This window comes from Bidens hawaiensis, unplaced genomic scaffold (assembly GCF_021521415.1).
Source record: "Bidens hawaiensis isolate Kalapana, Puna unplaced genomic scaffold, B.hawaiensis_p1.1 tig00031792_1, whole genome shotgun sequence".
Classification (NCBI taxonomy): Eukaryota; Viridiplantae; Streptophyta; class Magnoliopsida; order Asterales; family Asteraceae; genus Bidens; species Bidens hawaiensis.
In genome coordinates this window covers 102,489-127,418 of record NW_027495376.1, presented here as the reverse complement: position 1 = coordinate 127,418, position 24,930 = coordinate 102,489, and the positions used below count along the sequence as shown (strand labels likewise).

The 24,930-nt window shown below is 34.8% G+C and overlaps 1 protein-coding gene and 2 pseudogenes across 2 annotated transcripts; 1 reads left to right on the top strand and 2 right to left on the bottom strand.

The window, feature by feature from the left end:
* Window positions 1-1,543: 1,543 nt before the first annotated feature.
* LOC143582572 (transcription factor bHLH94-like) lies at window positions 1,544-4,487 on the bottom strand. Its single transcript, XM_077065100.1, has 3 exons — window positions 4,040-4,487; window positions 2,467-2,874; window positions 1,544-1,656 (listed from the first exon to the last, which is right to left on the bottom strand). Exons 1-3 carry the CDS (start codon window positions 4,400-4,402, stop codon window positions 1,558-1,560), a joined length of 870 nt encoding a protein of 289 aa, XP_076921215.1. The 5' UTR covers window positions 4,403-4,487; the 3' UTR covers window positions 1,544-1,557.
* Window positions 4,488-14,063: 9,576 nt separating this feature from the next.
* LOC143582571 (putative clathrin assembly protein At4g40080) lies at window positions 14,064-15,397 on the top strand (annotated as a pseudogene).
* A 392-nt stretch (window positions 15,398-15,789) lies between these two features.
* On the bottom strand, window positions 15,790-19,856 carry LOC143582570 (protein DETOXIFICATION 27-like; annotated as a pseudogene). Its single transcript, XR_013143993.1, has 8 exons — window positions 19,512-19,856; window positions 18,308-18,844; window positions 17,795-17,881; window positions 17,471-17,527; window positions 16,768-17,006; window positions 16,565-16,684; window positions 16,393-16,478; window positions 15,790-16,073 (listed from the first exon to the last, which is right to left on the bottom strand). The product of XR_013143993.1 is annotated as a protein DETOXIFICATION 27-like (transcript).
* Between the last annotated feature and the right edge of the window lie 5,074 nt (window positions 19,857-24,930).

Here is a 24,930-nt window from a genome sequence, read left to right as displayed (position 1 = left end):
AACGACAATATAATCTACTCATAATAATTCTACACCAATGTCTACCACGAGACTTGAATACTCGATCTTTAAAGGAGTAAGCACCTTGTTGTTGGAAATCAGACCCAAGAACCCGAACACATAATTTGATCTCAACAAAAAACGATTCTATTCGTTTATAATATTTCATGACACCCTAAGTAGATGCCCTAACCATCTGTTTATACTAATTAACTTCATAAACATACTATATATAACTCAAACTTAAGATAAGCATGCAAATAAACAAACTAATTACCAATTGATAACTCTAAACATTCAAACTATTAATTACATATTAGCTAATTAAACTCTTTTGCTTAACACATTCAACTTTCTCTCTTATAACTATTGAAAGTGCTTTGAATTTGAAAGAGTAAATTTATTACGGTTAACACTAATAAAAAAAAGTTATTAGCATTATAAAAAACAAACTAAAAAAAAACAGCCTGCAAATATTGTCATCTAATGCACGAACTAATGTGCAGACAATGTTATTCACACTGTTTCATGTGTCAACAGCTGTGAAAAGGGTTATAGTGACAAAGAATTGATAAAATTTATATATTAATAAATTAATTAAATATACTGGTCAAACATATATAGACCGAAAATATAATATACTTTGATAAAATGATTTTCTTACGGGCATGCGATTTCTCCTGCGTTTACAGTATTTACTATTTAGTAAACTAGCAATTACGTTGTTGCAAATTATTTTATACATGCTTAATATTAACTATATATACTTGGCGACATGGTGCGGTTGTAATTTAACAGGGAAGACTAGCTTCGATCATTTATACCAAATATTGGTTCTTAAGAAAAGTGAGGAATGATTTGGTGTTCAAATGTTTAAAGATCACACGGTTGATAAGATTATTGATAGGGAGATGTGATGTGAGTGTAAGAAGAGATTTATTACAGTTGACTAAATTATTTACTAGAACAAAAATAACAAACATAAATCATCCAACTTTTCTGATAGTAGTTCATATTTTTTTTTAAACTCTACTTATGTAAATATGTCTATGGCTCTATGCTATTGCTATGTGTATTCAAAAACCTTTAAACTAGTTTATTCATTTGTTTTGTTTTTTTTTAATACTACACGCGTGTAGTAAGTATATATACCTACAAATGATTTACGCTTCTACATATAATTTATACATGTGTAGATTCTATAAACAAATGATGTACCCATATATTATTTTTTAAAAAAATTAAAAGTTGAATGTTTTTTGTTCGAAAGAAAATTCTTGTACATTGACAACGCCCTCTCCACCCACTCACCCACACAAACACGCGTGTGTGTTCATTATAAGCAATTTAAAATTTTAAACGAATTCCATAAGTTTTATTTGTCAAAAGGGTCTACAAGTCGAATTCAACTAGCTGGCACTACCTCTCTCTACACCAGAACTAAAACAAAAACAAAAACAGATGGAAATTATGCTTTACCAAGTATTGTAATAAACTAGAGAGATTGCAGATTTGCAGTTGGTCAAAATGATATAATAGTATTAAAAAAAATAAATATTAATTAGCACAAAGGGTGTCTTCTTCAATTTTGCATAATAAGCAGTTTATAGCATCTGCAATGTCATCTACTGTATTCATTTGGCATCCATCCTCAAGCTGTCAACACAATAACAACAAATTACAGTAAATTAACCAAGAAATATATATAGATCATCTATAGACTATAATTTTTAATTAGTTATATATACAAAAAACCTATTTCCTGTTTATTTTATTTAATTTTTTGATGAGAATAAGTCTGTGAATCTTGATATATTTCCTGTGAAGCTACAAACAGAAATCTATACATCCTAATTAATTTAAAAATAAAATTTGCTTTGTTTATAATTATCTCAACATCATTGTATTCTTTTTCGAACGATAATTATCTCAACATCATTGTATTTTATAAGGCACTGACCCTTTGTTGTCATAAGATAAATTGAATTTTAAATAATTTTATTGTTAATCACTAGCAAAATTATAGATGTTAATCTTGAAACATTTATATATTATGTCTGAACGGCTTAATTTTATTGAGTAAAGCATGACACTAAATTACAAACGAAAAACTATTACTTTGAAATAGAATTGAAAACGATAAAGTGAAAATCCAAAACATGTTTTGTCCCTTATTCTCTTTTCACTATACAAAACCAGTTTGAGAAATTAATTATGGTTATGGGAATCTTGATGTATTCCGGTAAAATAAATAATTATCTAAATGATTTCATCATTTTCTCGATAATTATGAGAACCTGTTATCAGAAACCCTAAGAAATCTCGCAAATACTTTGCTAACCAATGAAGTTAGATGAATCTAAATTTTAAATTTGTGTGGGAATATTAATATTGTCACCATTTACTATATATCCATATATTTGTTCTAATGTTGAAAAAGTAAATAATAAGGATATAAACACTAACCTTGACACTAATAGTATAGAGAACCATTTCCTCAAGTGTTGTGACATTAAGATGAAGAATAGTGAGCCAACAACACTTTAGACCAGCCACAAGTTTCAACAGCTGCCAATGCCGTTTCTTTGATAGTATCTTAAGGTTTGCTTGGCTCTCCACCAATGTCACTTCGATCTCAGCCATAGCCGGTGCCCGATTCTTGGTTGTGGTGGCTGGATCACCACCGGCACCGCCTCTAGCACCATGGAATATTGAGTATTGTGGGAATGTAAAGAAATCACTAAAGGGATGTGGTGGTAGAGGACTATGCCTAATTTTGATGTTGTCTCTTTTTTGTGCCTCTAGGGTTTGTAGTTGTTGCTCCAATTCTTTAACAAAATTTATGGCTCCTCCAACTATTGATGCTTGATCACCCTAAAAAGATAATAAGGCCATGTTTGCGATTCCTTATTTACACATCCTTTTGACTAAAGTAAGGAGTTTTTGATAAGTTACACATTTCTAACTTATCAAAACTTATTTTTTCTTCTTTAAAAACTTAAAAAAGTCACATTACCCAAACACCTTTTTAACTTACAAAAGTTGATAAGTTATAAGGAGGTAAATATAAGGAATCCCAAACTCCCCCTAAGTTAATAAATCTACTTTTTTTTAAAACAAAGCAAGTCTCTTTTTGGACATATAACCTTTTATAATTTTTACTACAAAAAAATTGACCTAAGGCAACCTTTATATCACAAAAAAAACTGCATTAGATGAAGTTGTATTAGATCTAGTGCAACATTTTTCTTAGATAACGCAATTGTTTTCTTCAAATGCAACACTTTTAAAGGATTGCATTTGAAAGAAACAGTTGCATTATCTAACAAAAAGGTTGTACTAGGTCTAATGCAACTTCATCTAATGTAACTTTTTTTGTGATATAAAGGTTTCCATAAACTAATTTTTTTGTATTGTTTATATGTATACATATAACTATTTTTGCATCTTTTTTTAATTTATGTCACTTTCTGATTTATGATGATTAATTTCAAAAGTTCATTTGATTGTACACCTAGCTAGTATCTTTCCGTACATATAAAAGAACTACGAGCTAGTGTAAAAGAAAATCTACTATTATGATAAATAACCAGGAAAAATATCAAAATGTAAATTTAACCGGTCATTGTTGACAAAATACCCATTTAACTAATCAATTTCTATAATGTTCATTCTAAAACGTGTCGATCCGATCACTTTTAATCATACTTAGAGAGTTTTTACTAACCCACATCGGAAGCCAAAAATATCTCGTCAGACTTCAAAATATATATCTAGTACGACGACTAAATAATCCCATAAGCTCCAACGATACTTAAAATAAAAGAGCGATCTAATGATTTTGTGACACGAGACAGATCTTGTTTGCTGAAAATCTCGTCGACTATGATTAATTAAAAAGTGTGTTGGTCGACGAGATTGAGATGAGCATTTCGACAAAAGACTAATCAAATAGACATTTTGTATACTCTGACTGACCGGTCAACGAACATTTTGGTCATCAACCCTAAATAATATTATTAAACAATGTAACTCTTACCCTTTGAACATAAGAAGATGGCATGAGTGATCTGATAACACCAAGGTATTCATTCATCTGTTTCCTGCGGTTTCTTTCCACCTTAATATGAGTCATCCTTTGATTCTCCAACTCCTCTTTGTTCTTCCCATTCTTTGTCCGCCTCCGCTTTCTTCGACCAACCGCCGCAACAGGTGATGATTCAATCTTAATGTCACAACTTGCATGGGCATCTCCTGATTCTTGATGATGATTATTAATATTATTGGAAGCCTCCAAAAGACCATTAAAAATATAATCATCATCTTCTTGCAACAAATGGTGATAATTATATCCAAAGTTAGCAATTTGGTTTTGTGGATATATTATTGTCTCTAATGCCATTTTTTTGTGAACTACTAAAGTGTCATATAAGAAGAAGAAGAAGAGTATAGTGATGGGAAGATCAAAACAAATAAGGCTTTTTGATGTTTGTATAATATATATATATATATATATATATATATATATATATATATATATCTATATATTGATGGTAGAGAACAAGTTTTTGAGAGTGTATATGTTAACCTATTCTTTGTTCTTATAAAGATGAACCCTAATTGAAACAAAAGAATCTACAGTACAAATACACGTGACATTGTAAGGAGCTAGCTAGACACGAAATAGAGAAAACTAGAAAACATAGTTAATTATTATTAATTTATTAATTAATATATATAGAGAATGAAAAGTTGGAAACCAACTTGATCAGATATATGAGAAATTTCAATTACTATGTGAAAACCCAAAAGAATAATCAGTTTTGTTTTTTTTTCTAATATTTAAAGTGTAATTAATCTTTACAGAAGTTTTTTTTTAAGAAATTATGTATGAAAAAATCACACATGTGATATTATATATGCTACATATAAATAACTTTCTTTTACATAAAACTTTATATATTTTTTTCTATAAAGATTTATATATATATATATATATATATATATATATATACAGGTATTGGATCATTTCAGAAGTTTTTTTACAGCGAGAAGTGCGAGAAGTGAATGTGTAACTCTATTAATCCCTAATTTCACTCCCTTTCTTATGTGTAGGTGCATATGTATGTGTGTAGGTATGTATGTTTGTATATGTGTACGTATGTTTGTATATGTGTATGTATGTTTGTATGTGTGTAGGTACATATGTTTGAATGTGGTTCAGTACATTTATATGTTTGTAGGTAGGTTTGAATGTGTAATTAAGACATAAATACAACCAACCTACATATATGTATGTAACATCATATAAAAGAGAGTGAAATTAGGGATTAATGGAGTTATACCTTCATTTCTCGCACTTCTCGCTGTAATATCACTTCTCGCAAGATCCATCCCCTATACATACAAATACAAATAATTATATATATACATATACAAATGAAATTAACGTGCTAAACGTGAGAATTAAGTAGAGTAATTATATATACAAGTAGAGTAATTATGTAATTACTCTATGATAATTACTTCATGATGTAATTAAATAATTACTCTACTTGATTCTCACGTTTAGCAAGTTAATTTCATTTGTACGTTAACCTTTCTATATATATATATAAAAGAAAATAAAAGAATTTGAATTGTTTTATTGGAGTTTCACATAGTTTTATTAACTTAAATAAGTTTTCATTATATATATACATACACCCCACATACGAGCGAGTGTGCGTATGACAGATCAAATATACATGAATAAAAATAAAGATGATGTGTAGTAAAAAATTGTGGGCATTGGAAATCACGTCCTCACCAAATGGAGATCAGTGTAAAAGAATGTAACACTAAAGTAACTATGAAACGTCAATGAACAAACGAAACATCGCCTCATCATCTTAAATTTTATGTAAAGGATCGATCTAGTAGGGTGGGAAACTATAAAACCTGATGGTATTTTAAAGTACGTAACAAGAATGCGAAACACCACATCAAGAATAGAATCTAAATGTCACAACAATGAAACTCTTGAAGATCAAACGGCATTCGTAACGAGACAAACAATATACCATATGAATTTAGTTTTAAGTTCGAATTAATTAAAACACAAGTTAAACTGATCGTAATGTGTAATCCATCAAGAAAAATGTACATTTCAATTCCTTAATTCTAGGCTTGTCTGTTTTGTTACTAATTTGTGATTAATTTAACAATAGGGTCTTTGGTCAGGAATTTGTTCTCTCTAAAATTGTATATGAATAACTTATCACAAATGATCGGATCTAACCTATTTTTGCTTGGATTTATTTAATCACATCAATAATTGACAATTATTAATTTAAATTCAATCAGAGGAATTTCAACATAAATAACATATAAATCTAATCCAACTAGAACATACTTCTGTAAAAAATAACAAGAAATAGGGGATTATTTATCAGTCATATTTTGTAAGTACTCATATATGTCACAATCTTGAGAGATTCATGGCAATCAATATTTACAATTCTTTAACATCCCAATCCCAATCAATTCAAACCCTAAACCTACTAGACAAGTAGGCACGGTCCGTATATTATGGATATTAACATGTCTTTGTACATCTAATTAGTAAAAAACGTTATGTATATAATATTAAATACAAAATTATAAAATGCATTAAATCACTATGAACATACTTAAAACACCAAGATAAACAGTAGATCAATGATCAACCAAAAATTCAAAATGGGTGGCTACTAATTTATTAAAAATTTGCAGTAAGATAAAAGGTTAAAACTTGGAAAATTGTAAAAAAAGAAAAGAAAAGAAGAATATACAAGAAAGAAAGATGAGCGGCTATTTTCATTTAGATACAAGCACATGTAACAAAATTGAAATATTTTCCACATCAAAACTAATCTAATCGTGAACTTAAACTTGGTATAATCATTATTGTTTGAGAACCAAATTATTTGCAATTTTTTCACTATAGCATGTTAGTGATTAATAAAATAAAGAATATTATTTTCTATGTAGCAATGACATATTATTGTAAAAAATTTCCAGCTGACGGCCACTAATTATGTTTGTTTTCTACATGACGCCTAATATTTTGCCTCTCTTGCCTAACCTATTGCAACAACACGTCGTCTGAATATGTAGCACCCTATTGTAACGACATGTCATCGTTGTAGGGGTTTTATGCCGATGACAACTTTTAATTGTAATACTCATATAAATGCATAAATATTGATAGCTAATATAGAAATCGAAAAGAAGAAACAAAGAGAAATCATCAAACTCTAATTAGCTTCTCATATTGAATTCGTTATTATACAACTGTTAACGACTAATTAATCAACTAACTTCTTAATTTGACACAACCAGTCCTTTCAATTTCATATATTACAAAACGTAACCAAACTATAGAATCAGCACTAGTCACTTTAGGTCCATGTAGTTTAACATGTTAAACTGAAGACATGGTGTATCTCACTTTCTTTACTAGCTAGCTCATAAATTTTGCTCAGTTAACCCGAGTGTTTAACCAGATGTTTTCATTATTTTCTATTTTGATTTTATACTTTAAAGTTTAAAACAAAGGTATTATAGAAATCATAACTTTAGATGAAGTTCCAGCTCTACTAGTTATAAGGTAACAAAGCATGGTAAAATTTACACTTGAAAATACTTGCTGCAAATTAAATTATAAGTCCATTATATTCTGTTAATTATTGCATCATATATTTTTCTATATTTATAATAACATTAAAAAAAAGTACATAATTATTCTTCAAAACAGGGTTGAATGGGTCCTAAATTTAGACAATAATACAACACCAACATGCTTTTATAATTCGATAGATTTGACAACAAATGTCTGCTCAAAAACTTTATCAATGATATTGATAGCATGCATAAATGTAAAATTCAAATTCATATTTGTAAACTTTTAAATCAATACTAATTAAAATATATGTGTGATTTTATAATTGTACTAAAAATGCATTATCTTAGTATGGTTTAATATCAATATTCTTTAAAAAGTTATTACAATTTTCTGATTTTGGTGATTTGCAGTTATTAATTTTATTTTCTGCAAACAACGGCTGCCGAAGAAACCGCCCGACAATTTGCGGCGGCTATTTTGGTTTCTTAATTTTCAATAATAATAATAATAATAATAATAATAATAATAATAAACATCTTATATAATATATGAAAACAAAAACTTCTAACTATTTTTTTTAAAATGCTAGTTTTATCATAAACACCAGAATTATAATCCTTCACGGTGTTAAATGGTATTTTCTAATATGAGCAAATAAACGTTACATTTTTCAGAACGACTTGCTCTTAATCATATCTACCTCTATTAACTATTTTTATGTAAACCTCGTTGGCTTATGTTAAACATAACATTTTTATTTATTGCAGAGACGAAAATTACGTAAATTCTTTACAAGTAAAACTTTAAAACTCGCATACACATTCACCAAGTAAATCAAAGTTTAAATCAATATCAAGCGTGTGAAGGGATCGAATACGAGGTGTTTAATGCAGCAGCAAAACTTACTTTGGCCTTGGTGTCTTTTATCGTAACTTGAAAGTTTCACTACTTAATAGAAGCGTGTATATATAAATATATAATAGAAGTCTATTCCATATCTTCTTAATACTTTGATTGATTCAATAATCAATAAAAAAAATTATATAATAATTATAGTTCCGTTTATTATTTATCACTGATAAGGAAAGTGTCCAAAATCATATCTATTACGACTTAATATACTATTTCTAACTTTTATATGAAAAATTACAATACATATTGGAGAAAACAAAATTCAACAAAACAATTATTAACTATATTATTTTTAGAGGTATGCTCTTGTCAAGGATAAAAATGTATTATCAACAACCGTACAAAAATTTCTCAGACTTATGTAGCAAAAGTCTGCAAAACCATTATATAGACAACATAGGTCCAATATTATTATAACCAGTTGCCTCTCCTATGCCTATTGCGGCGAGGACTTGTATATATTTTTCTTTAGTTTAAAATCTTTATATCTTTCATTATACTCAAAATGATTACAATAAAATTGCAGGCAAAAAGGGCAACAAGTTACGTCGCAACCATCTTTTGAATAGCAAAGTCAATCCTACTGTTTGCTGTGACCACCGATTCCCCACCCCAGCGTCCTAACCATTTGTGCCACGTGATAACTAAACGATTAAAAAACATGTATATGTAAAGTGAAAGAAAACCGGCTCGTAGTAGCGGTGACGTGGCGAGACTTCGATTTGTATGGCTTCCGAGCCATATGAAAAACTTGTGGGGTTGTTTATATAACTTAATGAACTTAAGGGTTACTATATTAAAAACTCATGGGGTTAATAATTACTAAAACTTGATAGTTACCATATTAAATTGTAATGAGGTTAATTGAGTAACTAAATCAAATATAATTTCTCAAACTTATGAAGCAAAACCATAATATAAAGAACATAGGTCTAATGTTTTTATAACTAGACCGATCATCGAACCGCCGCCTTACATGCCACTAACCAGATCGACCGGTCTCATAAACCAGATATCATCATAACGAATTTAAATTCTTTAAAAACTTAGAAAATTTTTATGATGTAACATAATCTAACTTCATTATATATATTATCGAAAACTTTAACACACCAACTTCATAATAAAATATAGTCTATATAGTTCACTAGATTAACAAGTATCCCAAGCATTATATAATCACAAAATGTAATACCAACTTTAATTAGTTTAGTTGACAAACCACTGATCCATCTATACTTCTTTGCAAGATCACTGGTTTTAAACTTTCTAATGGTCCCTCACTTTATTATAAAAGAAATCGGCTCGTCTCACCGGCTGACTAACCATATCCGGCATGATTGTAGACCGGTGCACTTATTGGTCTTTGGTTCAACCAACCGGTCCGGTTCAGTTTTTAAAACATTGATAAACTATCCTGTTGTTAATTCTTATAAAACATGTTGTAGGCTATTAAACACTGTGTGATTATAGAGTTATCACTATTCACTTAAGAAGTGTGGTCATGTTGGTAAGTTGGTTTCTGACTAAGTTAAAACTGTTTATATTGGGCCATCAGGCCCACAAACAAGGTGGTAAAGGCCTAAAGGGCAATGATAGTTTGTAGGCCCAGCCCATGAAAGTTTTGAAAGTGTCATTTTGATATTAAGTATTTCTAATAGACTATTATGAGCCTTCAAATCTGAACAATTATAAATCATAAGTTCAGATTTGAAGGCATGTAATTAGGTGTGTAAACGAGCTGTATAAAACCCGAGCCTGATTATACTCAAGTTTGGCTCGTTTTAACTTACGAATGCTCGAGTTTTGCTCGTTTCTAGCTCTTTTTTTAAAGCCCGAGCTCATCACCTTTTGAGCTTTTTTTTTCTAAAGCTTGAGCATAGCTAATGAGTTGTTTTTTCAAGCTTAGGCTCGGCTGATTTATTATTTATTAATTAATTTATATATGTTTATGAATATTTTTATATTATTTTGAGAAAATCCTTAAACGAGCCTAAGCTCAGCCAGAGCTCGTCCTAGTACCTTAAACGAGCCAAAAATCGCCTCGAGTTCGACTATGCAGTATAAAATCAATACACGTAGTTAAAAAAAGTAAAACTTCAAAATACACAACACTTGAGATAGCTCAATAACTAAACGAGCTTTCATTTGAGACGGAAAAAAGCGCGATTTGTTTCGAGCTTTTTATCAGAAATAACTTAAATAACTCGTGAGTGGCTCGACTCATTCACACCACTACTTGTGAAATATATACATCAAACAAGAGAATCACTTATTCACTTATAAATTACCAATGGGTTAGGCTAAATGTACCCCATCTCTTGCTAACCATACACCCCCCCTGAACTTTTATTTTCCCTTAACATTTGTAATTGACATTATAGTCCCTCTTATTTTATTTTATAATTCTTTTAAAATATCAAATAAAAAGCTATTAAGTTTTAATTTTTGTTTTATAATTTTTTTATATATTTTTATTATTGATTTTTATTATTTTATATTCATTAAGATCTTATTAAAAGTTTGTTTGTTTTTTACATGTATTAAAAAGTTTTGTATCTTTTCTCTAGCTAGTTTTTTTATTATTTTTTTTATAAAATGTATTCAAAACAATTTGATTTTTTTTTGTTAGGTTTAGATACATGAGTTAATATTACTTGAGAAAAGAGCCAAATTTGTTTATCAAGTTGTATGTTATTTAACCTTTTATTTATAAAAACTAATATTTTTTATAAAAGAATGTACACTCTCTTAATTTAAAAAGAACGCTCTTCAAAAAGATTAAAACAAGTATAGAAAAAACATTGTTTTAAAACAAGAAAAACAATGTTTGTTAGATAAGAAAAAAAAACGTTTTTCTAAGTAAGAAAAATATGTTTTTTTATTAAAGGACTTTAAATATACATAAAAAGATAAATAGTAAAAAAAGTTGTTAAATAAAAATAGAATAAAAATGCGTTAATAAAAATAATAATGATAATAAAAGATAACAAAATGACAAAAAACAACAAAAATGTCTAAATCGTATTAATGTAAAACCTAAAGGAGGGGGTATGTTTAGTAAAAATGGATGAGGGTGTGGTACGTTTAGCATCACCCATTACCAATTTGGGTTTTATTTAAAACAAAAACCCATAGAATCCACTCTTAAGATATTGTGCTTAGTTGTATTTTTACCTTTTTAGTCATTTGCCTAACTAAATAATGTTATTTCATAAGTAAAGCAGTTGACTTTGACCATGTCAGCATCCAAGTTTAAGACGAATAAAAGATGCATTGCATTTCTTTTTTTAAATCCAACTTTAAAATAAATTCCCGGAAATACCCAAGTATGTATACAAGGGTCCCAAAATACATCAAAGAAAAATAACTACAACGATAATCAGGGCTTTAAACAATTTCCCCAACTTATTACGATAACGCTTTCTCAATATTAAAACCCCGACAACTCTCCCGATCAATCATCAAACATTTATCCATGCGAGTAATCAATAATCCATGAGAATGAAGTTGCTTTTTATTCTCATACCAATATGCTATTTAAAAGAGGTTTTTTTTTTAAAAAAAGTTTCTTGCCTTCTATATTATCCATAAAGTTACCGATAAAACCGCTTGGATCAACTCCCTCTTTCTTTTATGCTACACCATGGCTTAAATCAGTTTTACCTCTTCACACAACAAAACACAATATGAGTTGTCATCATGCATTACACCAAATATGATAAAAATATAATGTCATTTTCTTTATTCTTTTTCAAGAAAATAAAACATAATAAAATGTAAATGTATTTTTTCCCTATTTGCACATTAAACATTAGTAACTAAAATAGTTACAATCTAACTTATTAGATTGTTCTTTAGGGTGGAGCTAGTCATTCCTCTCATCTTCATGACTCCATCTCGTAGCACGACTCTTACTACTTTATAGCAACTTTAACTTGGGATACATATCCCGCTTCAATAGTTTTTTTTGCACCTAGAGGTGGGGCGATGTTCCCATCAGTATGACAGTATTCTCCCGAGTTCGTCTCACTTCCAGTTGTCCGACGTTGTAAAATAACTACAAACCCAATTTGGTAAATTTATTTTTAAAACTATAAAGCAATATTTTCATTTATTTCATTCATTAATTATACCACTTGTATGTTTTGATTTAATGTACACAAATCAGAATAGTATATATTCAAAGTTATATATAAAAGTTATACTGAATTAATTGTTTTGTAAGAATAATTGTGTCATTAAAAAGATTTATGCAACTAGTTCAAAATCAACCTAAACTGGAATTTGTTTTACATATAAGTATGATTAAATATTTCAATGATAAAAAGTATGTATTATTCAAAAAATTTATAAATTAGAACTATACATAAATTCAAGTATAAGCAAGATACTTGATAAGTAATTAAGTATAAAAATATTGGATTAAAGATATGTCTAATAGCAATATTAAAACGTATAGTAATTTAATTCTCTAAATAAACATTTTGGATGATCATCACGGTACAAAAAATAAAACATATTTCAACCGTCATACGTTCATATACAAACATAGTTTATACGACATTTTACTGTCACATATCAATGAATCAGATAACTGAAGTTGATAGTCTAAAGTTAAGTTTAAACACTTTAGTGAAGCTAAAGGTCTTGGGAGTTGACATTTTATTAAACTTTATTAAAATAGAAAAAATAAATATTAAAATGTCATAACTTGTTTAAAAAAACATGGACACAAAAGTCGTAGGTTGACTCGAATAAACGAAATTCATTTAGAGTATCATGAAGAAAGAAATTGGAGGGGTTGGTGACACATTAACCCTACAACTCACAAGAGTTTTTATTATTAGAGTCGTGTGTTAAAATGTCTAATAGTTAAATTATCAAAGATACAAAAATAGTTAAGGAGATACAACTAAAATTGTTTTGTTTATCACGATACATATATTGTTTATAAGTTAATAGTTCTAATTATAACACTTAATCCACCCAAACACAATGCAAAAATTCTAACTCATGTAGAGATGTACCCACATAGAAAAATAGTGCTATTTTTATTCGAAAATCCCGTTAGCTCACAATAAAAATTTGGGTTAGCCCCAAATTGGGGCACATGCTACAAACCCAGATTGGGTACCCATTGCCATCGGCTACACCGGTGCCAGTTTTTCAGGTATGATAGTCGACAATGTGGCTTGGCTACTTTCTTGTTGGAGAGAGAGAAAGAGAGAGATGAGTTGTCTGATAACACAACGGGTAATATCGTTGTATACTATTGGAAAAAAATATCGACATGTTTCTTTAGATATCCTTTGATTGGATCTCTTGCCGGATTTGGCAATCAAAAGAAACTAGGGGCCATTTTTGAAACTCCGGACCACCTTACAATATTAAAAGTCAAAAGACTAGATCAATTCTTTAACTTAATTTTAGTCTACGGGCCAATTTTGTAACTCCCACAACATTTTGATATTTTCTATCTAAACTTTTGTCTTTTTCTATTCTTAATTCTCCGTGTAATTGCAGTGTCACACATTAATCGCATCTGGACAAATCATAACACCTTCATCTTTAGAATCTTCAATTCATTCACATTATTCACAAATATTATTATTACAATTAATTAATTTCTATACGTGTTGAATATATCAAAGTTGTCACCACTATATAACCAAACACATCTAGTTGTGTACATCCACAAACCATCATATTCAATGGGCAAATCAAAAAAACTCAAAAACCTCCATTCAGTTTTCAAAGACAAAGCCAAAATCATCAAAGCAAGACTCTCAATCACCAACCACACAACCTCCTCCATCCAAATAGCCGTCCTCCGCGCCACCACCCGCTCGGCCCGATCCCCACCACCCCCCCACCTCATATCCGCCCTAGTGGCTTTCAGTCATACAACGCGTCACGCTGCTTTAGCATGTGTATCCATAATTATCCATCGTCTACACCATCACCACCAACCAGACGTGTATGTAACACTTAAGTCTCTTATAACACTACACCACATGGTCATTGACGGTTCTTTTGTGATTAATGAGCAAGTCATGTCAATGTCAACCACGAGCTTTGGTTTTTTGAACCTCTCGAGATTCATGGATGACACTGACATGCAGACAGACAAGTTTTCTTTGTGGGCCCAGTGGTATGCACATTTTTTGGAAAATAATTTGTCAACGTCTGTGATCCTAGGTTGTAACGTATCGTTATCGAAATCCGAAATCGATAAAAAGAAAGAAAAATTAAAATTCTCTTTATATAGTGATTTATTTAAAGAAATTGAAGCACTTGTGTCAATGGTTGAAGAGATATGTAAAGTACCAAAAACGTTACATTGTCAAAAAAATGATATTATTTATGAGGTAACAAGACTAGTTAGTGGGAGAAGACTACCGTATGATACAATATCATACAATGAGTCGACTCACCGAGTTGAGCGATAGGATTAACAAGTTTAGCACAAACGAGTTGAACTTGTTGACTCGGTGTTTGGAACGATTGGAGGGGTGTAAGGAGAGATTGACCGAGTTGTTTTTGAATAGGCGACGAAACGAGTTGTTTTGGGAGTTGGAGGCCGAGTTAATGGCTAAACTAGTGAACTCGGTGAGTTGGAAGATGATCGAGTACGAACCCGAGTCAACTCAGTTGAGAAAACAACTCGTGGTGTGGTAAGTCGACCGTTGTGAATAATTGCACTTTTGGGAGAGCCATGATTATTCAAAAGTTGATAGGGCCAATCTAATTATTTTTTTGTGACCGTTGTGACTAATTGAAATTGGAAAAAAAAACAACTTTTGGTAGCAAGTTTCTTTCATTTAAATTTTGTCGTGAGCTTTTTTTATTTTTATTTTTATTTTATAAAAACACTAACTTCTAGTTATTGTTACAAAATTTATTAGAATTAACCGTAAATACATATTAAATACTAGCTGGTATCACGAGTTTAATTCTAACTAATTGATTATATCTAATACACTTCACAGTTGGAGTAAAAAGAAATCGAACACTCAAACTGGAGTGAAAAAAAACAACGATGACGTTGGTATTATAAGAACATACAATATCGAAAAAAATTGTTATGACCTATCACATCATCATGCTAACACCGTAATATGATAATTACACAACAGTATAACACTATATCAAACTTAATGACTTCAAAGGAAAAAAGATAATAAAAGAAAGCTTGGTGTTTATGAAATCTATACAACACGTCTATTAATATCATTTTAATTGTCGGATAACATATATGATAATCAAATACAGGATTTTTAATGGATAGTATTTAAAGTATTAACAACTATAGTTACATGACATCTTTTTCAATTAACATTTATGGTATTAATCAGACAAATATAAAAAATCCACGCCCCATGAGCTAAATGAAATCAGACTTGATCTTGCTTGCTTTGTATCATGGTGACAAGAATACTCTCTTTGTCGATAACGAACACAAACTCTAACTTGATATTGCTTGATTTACAACTCGGGAGTACGCTTCTTTTGCCTACGAACAAGTTTCATGAGTTCATAGACAACAAGAGTTTATGTTAACATACCATAACACATATTATTCCATGACAAATACCAAAAATAAGCTAAATGTGATGATGATTATGAAATAGTGCGATTTAAGTTAAAAATATAGTTTAAATAACAAATAATGCAAAAACGATAAGTGTGTCTAATTTTTTTCCCTCTAAAAAAATTATCAAAGTATGCAAGCTCCACATTTATACAACATAATATAATATAAAATAAATAGATCTACTTTACTAAATTATTTCAAAATGATTCATCATTATAATTTTAATATACTATGTTACCTGTTTATTCCAGTCACATCTGATAGTTATAATGGCTAGTATTAACGTTTGGACGACCGCCCAGCCAACATTCCGGCCCAAAGACCCTAATTAAATTACCAACAAACGAGTTAGAGTTAAACCTTACTCCGTTAAACATAAGTAAAAAACAAAGATCTTAATGATGTCGAACCTTAATGCCAAAACCAAAAAACCTTTCTAGTACAACACCAAGAGGAAGCCCAACAACATAGTAGCTTCCAAGATTGTTAAATGGCAACATGGGATTGCCAACCACACCCAAGTGCAACTCCTACAAAAATAAAAAATAAATAAATAAATAAAACACATTAAGTAAGTTTGTCAAATAGGACACTAAATGAATGCCTTCCTCACCTGTAAAAACCCGTTGAATACAACTAAAAAGAACGGTGAGCGATGATAACACCGAAAGATCGTCAACCATGCTAATCACAATGTTGTTTGATGTAAAGATCATTGCTAGTTTATGGGGAAATGCAAGGATTAGTGCACAAAACAACATACCGATAAGGATAGACGTTAGCGACGATATCTTGGTGGCAAATATTGCTCCTTTCGAATTGCCTGCTCCAAGCTCGTTTGCAACACGAACACTGTTCTCATAAAACAGTTAAAATTACGTTACAAAACTTCATTTATTTGTGATTAGCAAAATGCAAATAGTTAAATGAAAAATGTAAACTATAGTATAAAATCATGTTGATAAACACTAAAAATAATCTTCCCAAATAGAAATGATAAAATTTCATGATTGCTACTCAAAACATGAGATAAATATAATCAGGCTTTGAGTTGTCATATGTAATTCGTTTAATATGCAGGTCGTGTTTAGTTTAACTTGCTTAACTCACTTAACAAAACCGGTCAAGTTCACGGCTCGTTTAAATAAGGTTTTACTTTTAGGTGTCCAACTAATTAACAACCGAGTCAGGTTCAAAATTCAAATGTTCAATGACTGGACCCGTAAATTCATCAAAAATACGATTGAGACGTCTACGTTTTTCTTTCTCATCGATGTAACAATTATGAAAAAAGTAGTTTGGGACCACAAACGCACCCAGTCGCAGCCAAAAATCCGTATGGAATCATGATCTCCCAACCATAAGAAGTAATGCTGTAGATAAGATAAACAAGTTCATCGAAAAAAAAAGTCGGTGAAACTTGAGACGATTGGAACAAGTAATATCATAATTATCAGATGCAGTATCATATATGAGAATGGTCATAAACAAGTTCATCGAAAAAAAAAAATAAATAAAATAAGATAACAAAACATTGAAATGACAATCATTAGATCACAGAATGTACAACAAAACATGTTCCCAAACATAAGATTCTATCAACTGAACAAAAAAGAAAAACAACAAAAACAAAAGCAAACCATATCGAAAGCGCATCAATATCGATCTCATTGTTCCCCAAGCTTCCAGCTACGATCACCAACACTCTATAGTAAAAGCTCTCCAACCTAAAATATCATATATTGTACATTAGATTTAAGCCCATTAAAGTTTATAAAATTAAAGTGGCCAGCTATACACACACCGTGTGACAACTAAATATCTAATCCCACATTATTTAAAAAGGCCATCCGGATAGAGATTTAACAGTTGTTTTGATCAAAAAATTTTAAAAGTTTGACCATCTATGGTAAGTACAACCATCTAGACATGGGTCAAATGACCATTCTAACCATTTTTAAGTTTGACCCAAAGGGTTAGAACATGTGTCCAAATTTTGTTCAAACGACCGTTCTGACCAATAATTTTCAAAGTTTGACCTTTTTTTGTTTTTGTCTAAACAACCGTTTGATGGTGTGAAGTTTAATAGGGTGGCGTAGCTATAGCATGACCCAAAAATAAAATACCGTACAATTTTTATGTACATGACTTACGCGAGCATAACACTAGAAACCGCCGATAATTTAAAAAACTCCCATAACCCCGAAAACGCTTGCATAGACAAACCATTCAAGATTCGCGACACCCACCAAACACCGCATACACGAAAAGCCCCAAAACCGACACCCACCACGACACATCAAGCACAATGGCAGCCCCAACAACACCAATCTCGTACTTGTACACGAAAAACCAATTAACAAAAGAAACACGAGAGCTAAACCGGACACCCAACCAATCACCGCTGTCTTTAGCTGACACTGCAAGAATCTCACCAAAGAAAACTGAAAAACAAAGCTCATATGCATAGGAATCAACCACATTGCCACGGTTCCTGCCAACTCGGCGACCGCCTCTGGTTGTCCGGTTAGTTTAAGTATCGGTGTTGCGAATATGAATAGTGGTAGCAATAAAACTGAACCTATTAGTAAGACAACCCAAGATCGTTGCAAGTATATTCCTAGCATATGAAATTGTTTTGCACCGTAAGCTTGGCCGCAAAGAGTTTCTAGCGCGCTTGCCATTCCTAGCTACATACAAAAAACGTAACCAGTAAAACCTCATTCATAACAAGGTTTATGAGCGTATGTATGATAAGGACAAATTTTCCTCTAGCTAGGTATGTGCAGGAAACTAAAATAACCGATCCCAATAAAAACCCGAAGGTTTGGTTTTTATGTTCTTAAGGAAACTAGTTTTTCAGTTCGATTCCGGTTTGAATCAACCAATTTTCTTTTGTGGGGTGGGGTGGGGTTGGGGTTGGGGGGGGGGGGGCGATTTAACCGAAAATGATTTTAAGTAGTCTATAAGAAATATATAAATGGTGTAACCCAAAAAAAGTTACTTTGGATTCAAATGTGTAATAATTGATTGATCACTAATTAAAAAAATAAAAAGAGGCCTTAATTTATATTCAAGCCTAAATTCATTATTTTGGACCATTTTGGGCTCAATATATTCAAGCTTAAATAATAAAACCACGAAGCCAAAACTTAACGAAACCCATTATGAAAACTGAAAACAAAAACCGAATTTCATTATTAGTTCGATATGAGCCCACACTAACCAATGCAATCTTTCTATCTTCTACTTTTCTCAAAAGATAAAATGACTGCAACGGAAGCAAAGCTAAATAAAGATATTCATTTGTTTGTATAAAAAAATATTATTTTGACAAAGTAAATTTATTTGAATTACCAAGAAGCCAAAGGTGATGGAGGTGATGACGGTGGTGGCGATGGAGATGGCAGCGAGGTCAGTGTCACTAAGGTGCCCCGCGAACGATTGTGTAATGACAGCAAGGGAGTATAAAGAAAGGCGAGAGAAGCTTGACGGACCCGCGATTTTCCAAATCTTTTTCGATTCTACCCATGTTCATTTAATTAGTGAATCTTCAAGGCCCGAATAATATTGTCGTTCGTCGTTGTGGTCGGAGATTGGTGCTAAGAGAGGCTGCTGGTGGTTATGTTCTTCCATTTCAGTTGTCAACGACATGAGTTTGAGGATGTCATGTTTTTATAATCTATGGCTAAGTGAGAATCACATGGTGGTTGATCATTTGAATAGTATGACCACTAATGAAACGATCCCCACATGTTGGATTAAAAATCTATGTCATGTCTTTTTCGATATGCATCATTTATGTGCTTGAAGAAACACTAAGTGACCCCGGCAGATTACGGATAATCTTAGGGTCAAGTAGATGTTTCCCACGAGGGTTAGGTCCGGCAAAGATGGTTATTCTTCTGATGACCTGCAAAACAGACACCGTGAGCTCGTCACTGAGAAGGGGGGGGGGGTACCTCCTTGTGACCACCCTCCGGCGTGAGAATCAGACTAGATTGCTCTGAATATAAGTGTATATTAAGAGAAATAGCTAGAGCAGATAAGATATGTGATGGTATAAGATAAGATAAGATGATACCGTTCCAAGGTGTTGGAGTATTTATAGCCGAAGGTAGGTTTCCAAGCAGGTACAGCCAGCTGTATAATATTCCTTTTCTACCAACTGTGGGCTACGCACGTGCCATGCTGGTGGTTGGTGGGTAGGCAGCGGCTGATAGTGACATGGCCGGCTGTGTACTATTCCTTTTCCACCAACTGCAGGCTATGTACGTGCCACGATGAGGGTTGGTGAGTAGGCAGCGGCTGATAGTGACATTTTGTACTAGAGCGTGCTCTTCGTCGTACTGTTGTCAGTAAGCTGTCACCCTGTGATGGGCTGCTTTGGTCAGATCTTGTCTATTTTGTCCATACCTTGGCAGGTATAGTACAAAAGATCCTCCAGAAGCGTACGGACTGGCTCATTTGGGCGGGAGTATTCCCGCCTTGCTCATTCCTTCTTCAGGTGACATTACTGAATTATTGAGAGTTAGTGCCTTGTGCGTGTAGCCTTACTATTAGTGCGGGTAGCCTTCCCTGATGGCTTGTATCCGCAACTGCGGGAACAGGCGGGGTACTTCACCATTGGGAGGTTTTTCCTGCGGGAACAGCTGGCGTACTGCGCGTAAGGTCTTCATCTCTCTGAGCATGGTGGGTCCTGCGGAACCAGTTGGTCTTTGTGCAGACGTCCCTCTTCAAGGTGAGTCTTGCGGGTCCAACTGGGCTCTGCTGGGACCTACCTCTTCAAGTCCCCCAGTCCAATGTTCTTCTCATGAATTGTTAATAAGTGAGGTGAACTTTTGGACTTAAGCAAGGGGTTTTGAAAAGGGTTTTTAGTTTTAAGGTTTTCCATGGGGATTCTTCCCGCGGTTTCCCTAATGTCACGTGCAGAAATTCCCGACTTTTCTGCTTGATCTTTGGGTATGATGCGGGTAGGTGTGTAACTTCCTCGCAAGTCAGGAGCGTTGAGTTTCACTTGTGTAGATTCTCCACGAGGTTTTGGTAGTTTTAGACATAGTGATCAATTATGTTAAACAACCAATTCCATCTTGGAGCTTCAAACAATCTAGTTCTCAACGTTCCCGCTATGCGGGGATGTTATTTCCCTTTCCACAAGCATGGCCCTGAAGATCCTTCTTGGTTTTAATTCCCTGCAAGTGCTAAGTATGTGAAGGGTTTCGCCTTGACACTGTACCCGCACTCGTCTTATAGTTACTTGACTTCCAAGGTATTCTTGGCTTCAATCCCTGCAGGTGCTAAGTATGTGTAGGGTTTCGTCTTGACACTGTACCCGCACTTGTCTTACGGTTTCTTGGTTACCAAGGTATTCTTGGCTTCAATTCCCTGCAGGTGCTAAGTATGTGAAGGGTTTCGCCTTGACACTGTACCCGCACTTGTCTTACGGTTTCTTGGTTACCAAGGTAAGGGGGTATATTCCCTCTTATTTTTGAATCTTTGAATCTTTTTGAATCTTTTTGAAATTCGAAGAGTTGGTGAAAGGATAAGAACAGTCCAAACTGTTGAAGGGACGTTAGCGTCGTCCGACGGTTTCTTCTGACAGTTTCAGGACGTGCAGGAAGTTATGGCGACGTGACAGTATATGGTCATTCCAGACGCTTTTTCAGGCGCGTGGGCGCGAGTTTTTGGGCGCGTGGCGCGAATTTTACGGCACGCGTCCTGTCGACAGCTGTTTCCAGCTTGCTTTCCACGTGTCGTTGTCTCATTGTGTCTGCGCTTTTCCCTCTCCCCCCCGCATTAAATTCATCGCATTCATTGCGATGGGTATATAAAGGGGGATGAGGATGCATCTCAACTCACACTTTCACTTCTTCTTCTAAGCGATTTCCGGCGAATACTCTAACTTTTGTCGAGCATTCTCCTGAAATCGTTCTTCTTTCCAACCTCAACATGTCTTCTACTCATGATCCTGAGGTTACTGCCGAAGAGTCCAACGTATACCCTGAGAACCCGATGTCCGCGTCTGACAAGGACGATAAGAGTACTGCTGGCGAGTGCGAGTGTGCTCTTTCCGTCGACCTTTATCAGTACATCGTCAAGAAGTTCATGCTCGAGCCTTTCGAGCCTGAGTTTCCTGAGCCTCACCAGACGGTGTACGATGCCCCCAAGGGCAAGATAGGGGTGTATGCTGCATTCTTCATCTATGGGAATCTCAGGTTCCCATTGACGAAGTTTGTGTACCGTGTTTTGGAGAAACACGGTGTACACTTAACGGAGGTGCACCCGATGGCGATCGCAAAGGTTCGCCACTTTGAATGGGTGTGCCACATTCTGGGCGTTGAGCCCCGCGTCGACCGCCTGATGACCTTCTATTCCTGGAGGTGCATCCAGGGCTGGTACACCTTGATCACTCGGATCAAGGGTTTGAAGATCTGTGCTACCGAGCGCAGTCTTCGGTCTTGGAAGCTGGAGTTCTTCTATATCTCTGCCCGCGTCGTCCTCGTAGCGATGACGTTCAAGAACGGGAGAGCACTCCCCAACCTTCACGCCTCCAACTACCAGGAAACTGAATGGTTTACCAAGATCTCCCGGATCCAGACTCCGGTTTACCGCTTTGCGGAGTCTGGGATGGTGATGCTCGGGATGAGCCGAGTATGGAAGGATGCCGGTTCTGGGACGCCGCAAGTACCTATCATCCTTGAATATGGTTCGAATTCTATTCCCTACGGTATGCTCCATCTCTTTTTGCTGATTTAGGGTTTTTCTTCTAACTGTTTTTCTGTTTATTTTCAGAGGGAAACAACTTGCAATCTCTTCTGCAACCGCGTGAGAGCGGTGGTCCCGCTCGGCTAGGTACTCGTGCTCTTGATGAGAACGAGTTGCCCATCCTGGAGCAAACGGCGGATAGGTTCGTGGAGGTCTACCCGCCGGGCCACGAGATTTTGAGCGCCACGCGGCCAGGTAAGGGATTCTTTAACCCTCGCCCTCTCCATGCTCAAACCTCTGCTGGAGTTTCCCTAATTTTATCATCTTCTGATGAGAGATCCGCAGATGGGCCTTTCTTCGTGAGGAAGAAGAAAGCTGCCGGCGTGAAGGGCAAGGCGAAGGTCGCCTCCACCGCCGATCAGGGAAATCGGTCCGACTCGGAGACCGAAAGCGAGGAGGTGGTGAGGAACCCTGGTGATGGTGAGACCACTGTTCCGGAGGTTGAGACAGCTGTCACCTCCGGGCAGCCCAGTACGACGACGGTGACCGGCGTGAAGAGGCCGGCTCCATCGGGTTCGTCCCCGCCTGTCAGAACCTTCAAGCTCAAGAAAACTCATAAGTATAAATTTATCTTACCCGCAATTCTTTCCGCCATTGTTTTTAATATTTTGTCTTCATGCAGGCGTGGATGCAACCGTATTCCAGAGTGGAGCGGGAAGGAGCATCTCTGGACCCATGACGGTAGGTTTGGTCAATCTACCCGAGGCGATGACCCAGGCGGCTGCGCCTGTTTGCAGTGTTGGTTCAGTTGCTCATCCCGTTGAGGCAACTGTTCCAATTGTGACGTCATCTCCGCCGGCTGTCAGTGCCATCTTTACTGCATCCTTCACTGATCCGGCGGTGATTTTTTCTGCGGGCTCCTCCGCAGCGGCGGCCACGGTTGTGAGTTCACCTCCAGTGAGTTCACCTCCGATGGTCTCTACCGCGGCGGCTTCAACCGTGCCTCCGGCACCGGCGACTACCTCGTCCCCGGCCGGTTCATCAGGTATGTTCAGGGTTGGGGCTTTTAGCCAATCTCTGCCTCCTTCCCATCTGCCTGACCTCTTGGATGGATATCCCTTAGGTTCGGGTGATGGGTTTGGCGGCTACCGGCCTGTTGTCGACCCTACAGGTGCGTAGGGTTATTTTGGCCTATTATCTTTTTTTTTTCTTTTTTTTTTTATCATTTTTTCCTAACCGCTTTTTGTTTTGCAGTTTCGGATTCCAACGAGGTGTATGTTCCACGGTGGAACATCCGCCGGGGAACAACCCTTCGAACAGCTGTGGACTGCGTCGAGTGGGCGCGTCACGCAGCCCCAAGTGGTGCGTTGGGGGAAGCCATGTCTAGCTACCAGGAGGGTAGGCTGACGAATGAGCTTCGGATTCTCCTTGCCCGGATGCAGCCGCGCGTCGAGTTGCTTTGTCGTGAAAACGACAAGTTAAAGGCGGCGCATAGCCAGGAAGTGGCTCAGGCGCGGGTTAACCGGGAGGAGAACAGGAGACTTGCCGCCATTGCTGCGGAGAAGGAAAAGACCTTCAAGGCCCTCGAGGTTGAAGTTCAGGCCCGGCTCGAGGCCCGTTCCAAGGCTACCCAAGCTGTTAACGAACAGCTTAGGTTGGCTAAGGAAACTGCGCGGAACGCGACCGAGAGGGCCACCAGAGCTGAAGCCATTGCTGAGCCTTTGCGCGCTGAGAATGAGGAGCTTAAAGCCAAATTAGAGAGGCTTCAGCAGGCTCATGATGCTTTGGCTTTAGAAGATGCCAAAAAGCTCCAAGAGATCTTGGACCAGAGGGGTATGCTTGAGCACACTGAGCGTAAGCTGAAGGGCGTTGAAGAGGCTGCTGCTAAGGAAGTGTTGCTTGCCAACCTTAACAAAAATGAAGCCGAGAGCGCCCGTGACCAAGCTCAAGCTGCCCTCCAGGAAGCTCTGATCACCAAGGAATGGCTTCTACGAGAAGCGTTGTCGCAGGTATGCGTAGCTTCATAATATCTTTACGCTTTTCTTTATACTTAGAAAAGTTTTTGATACAT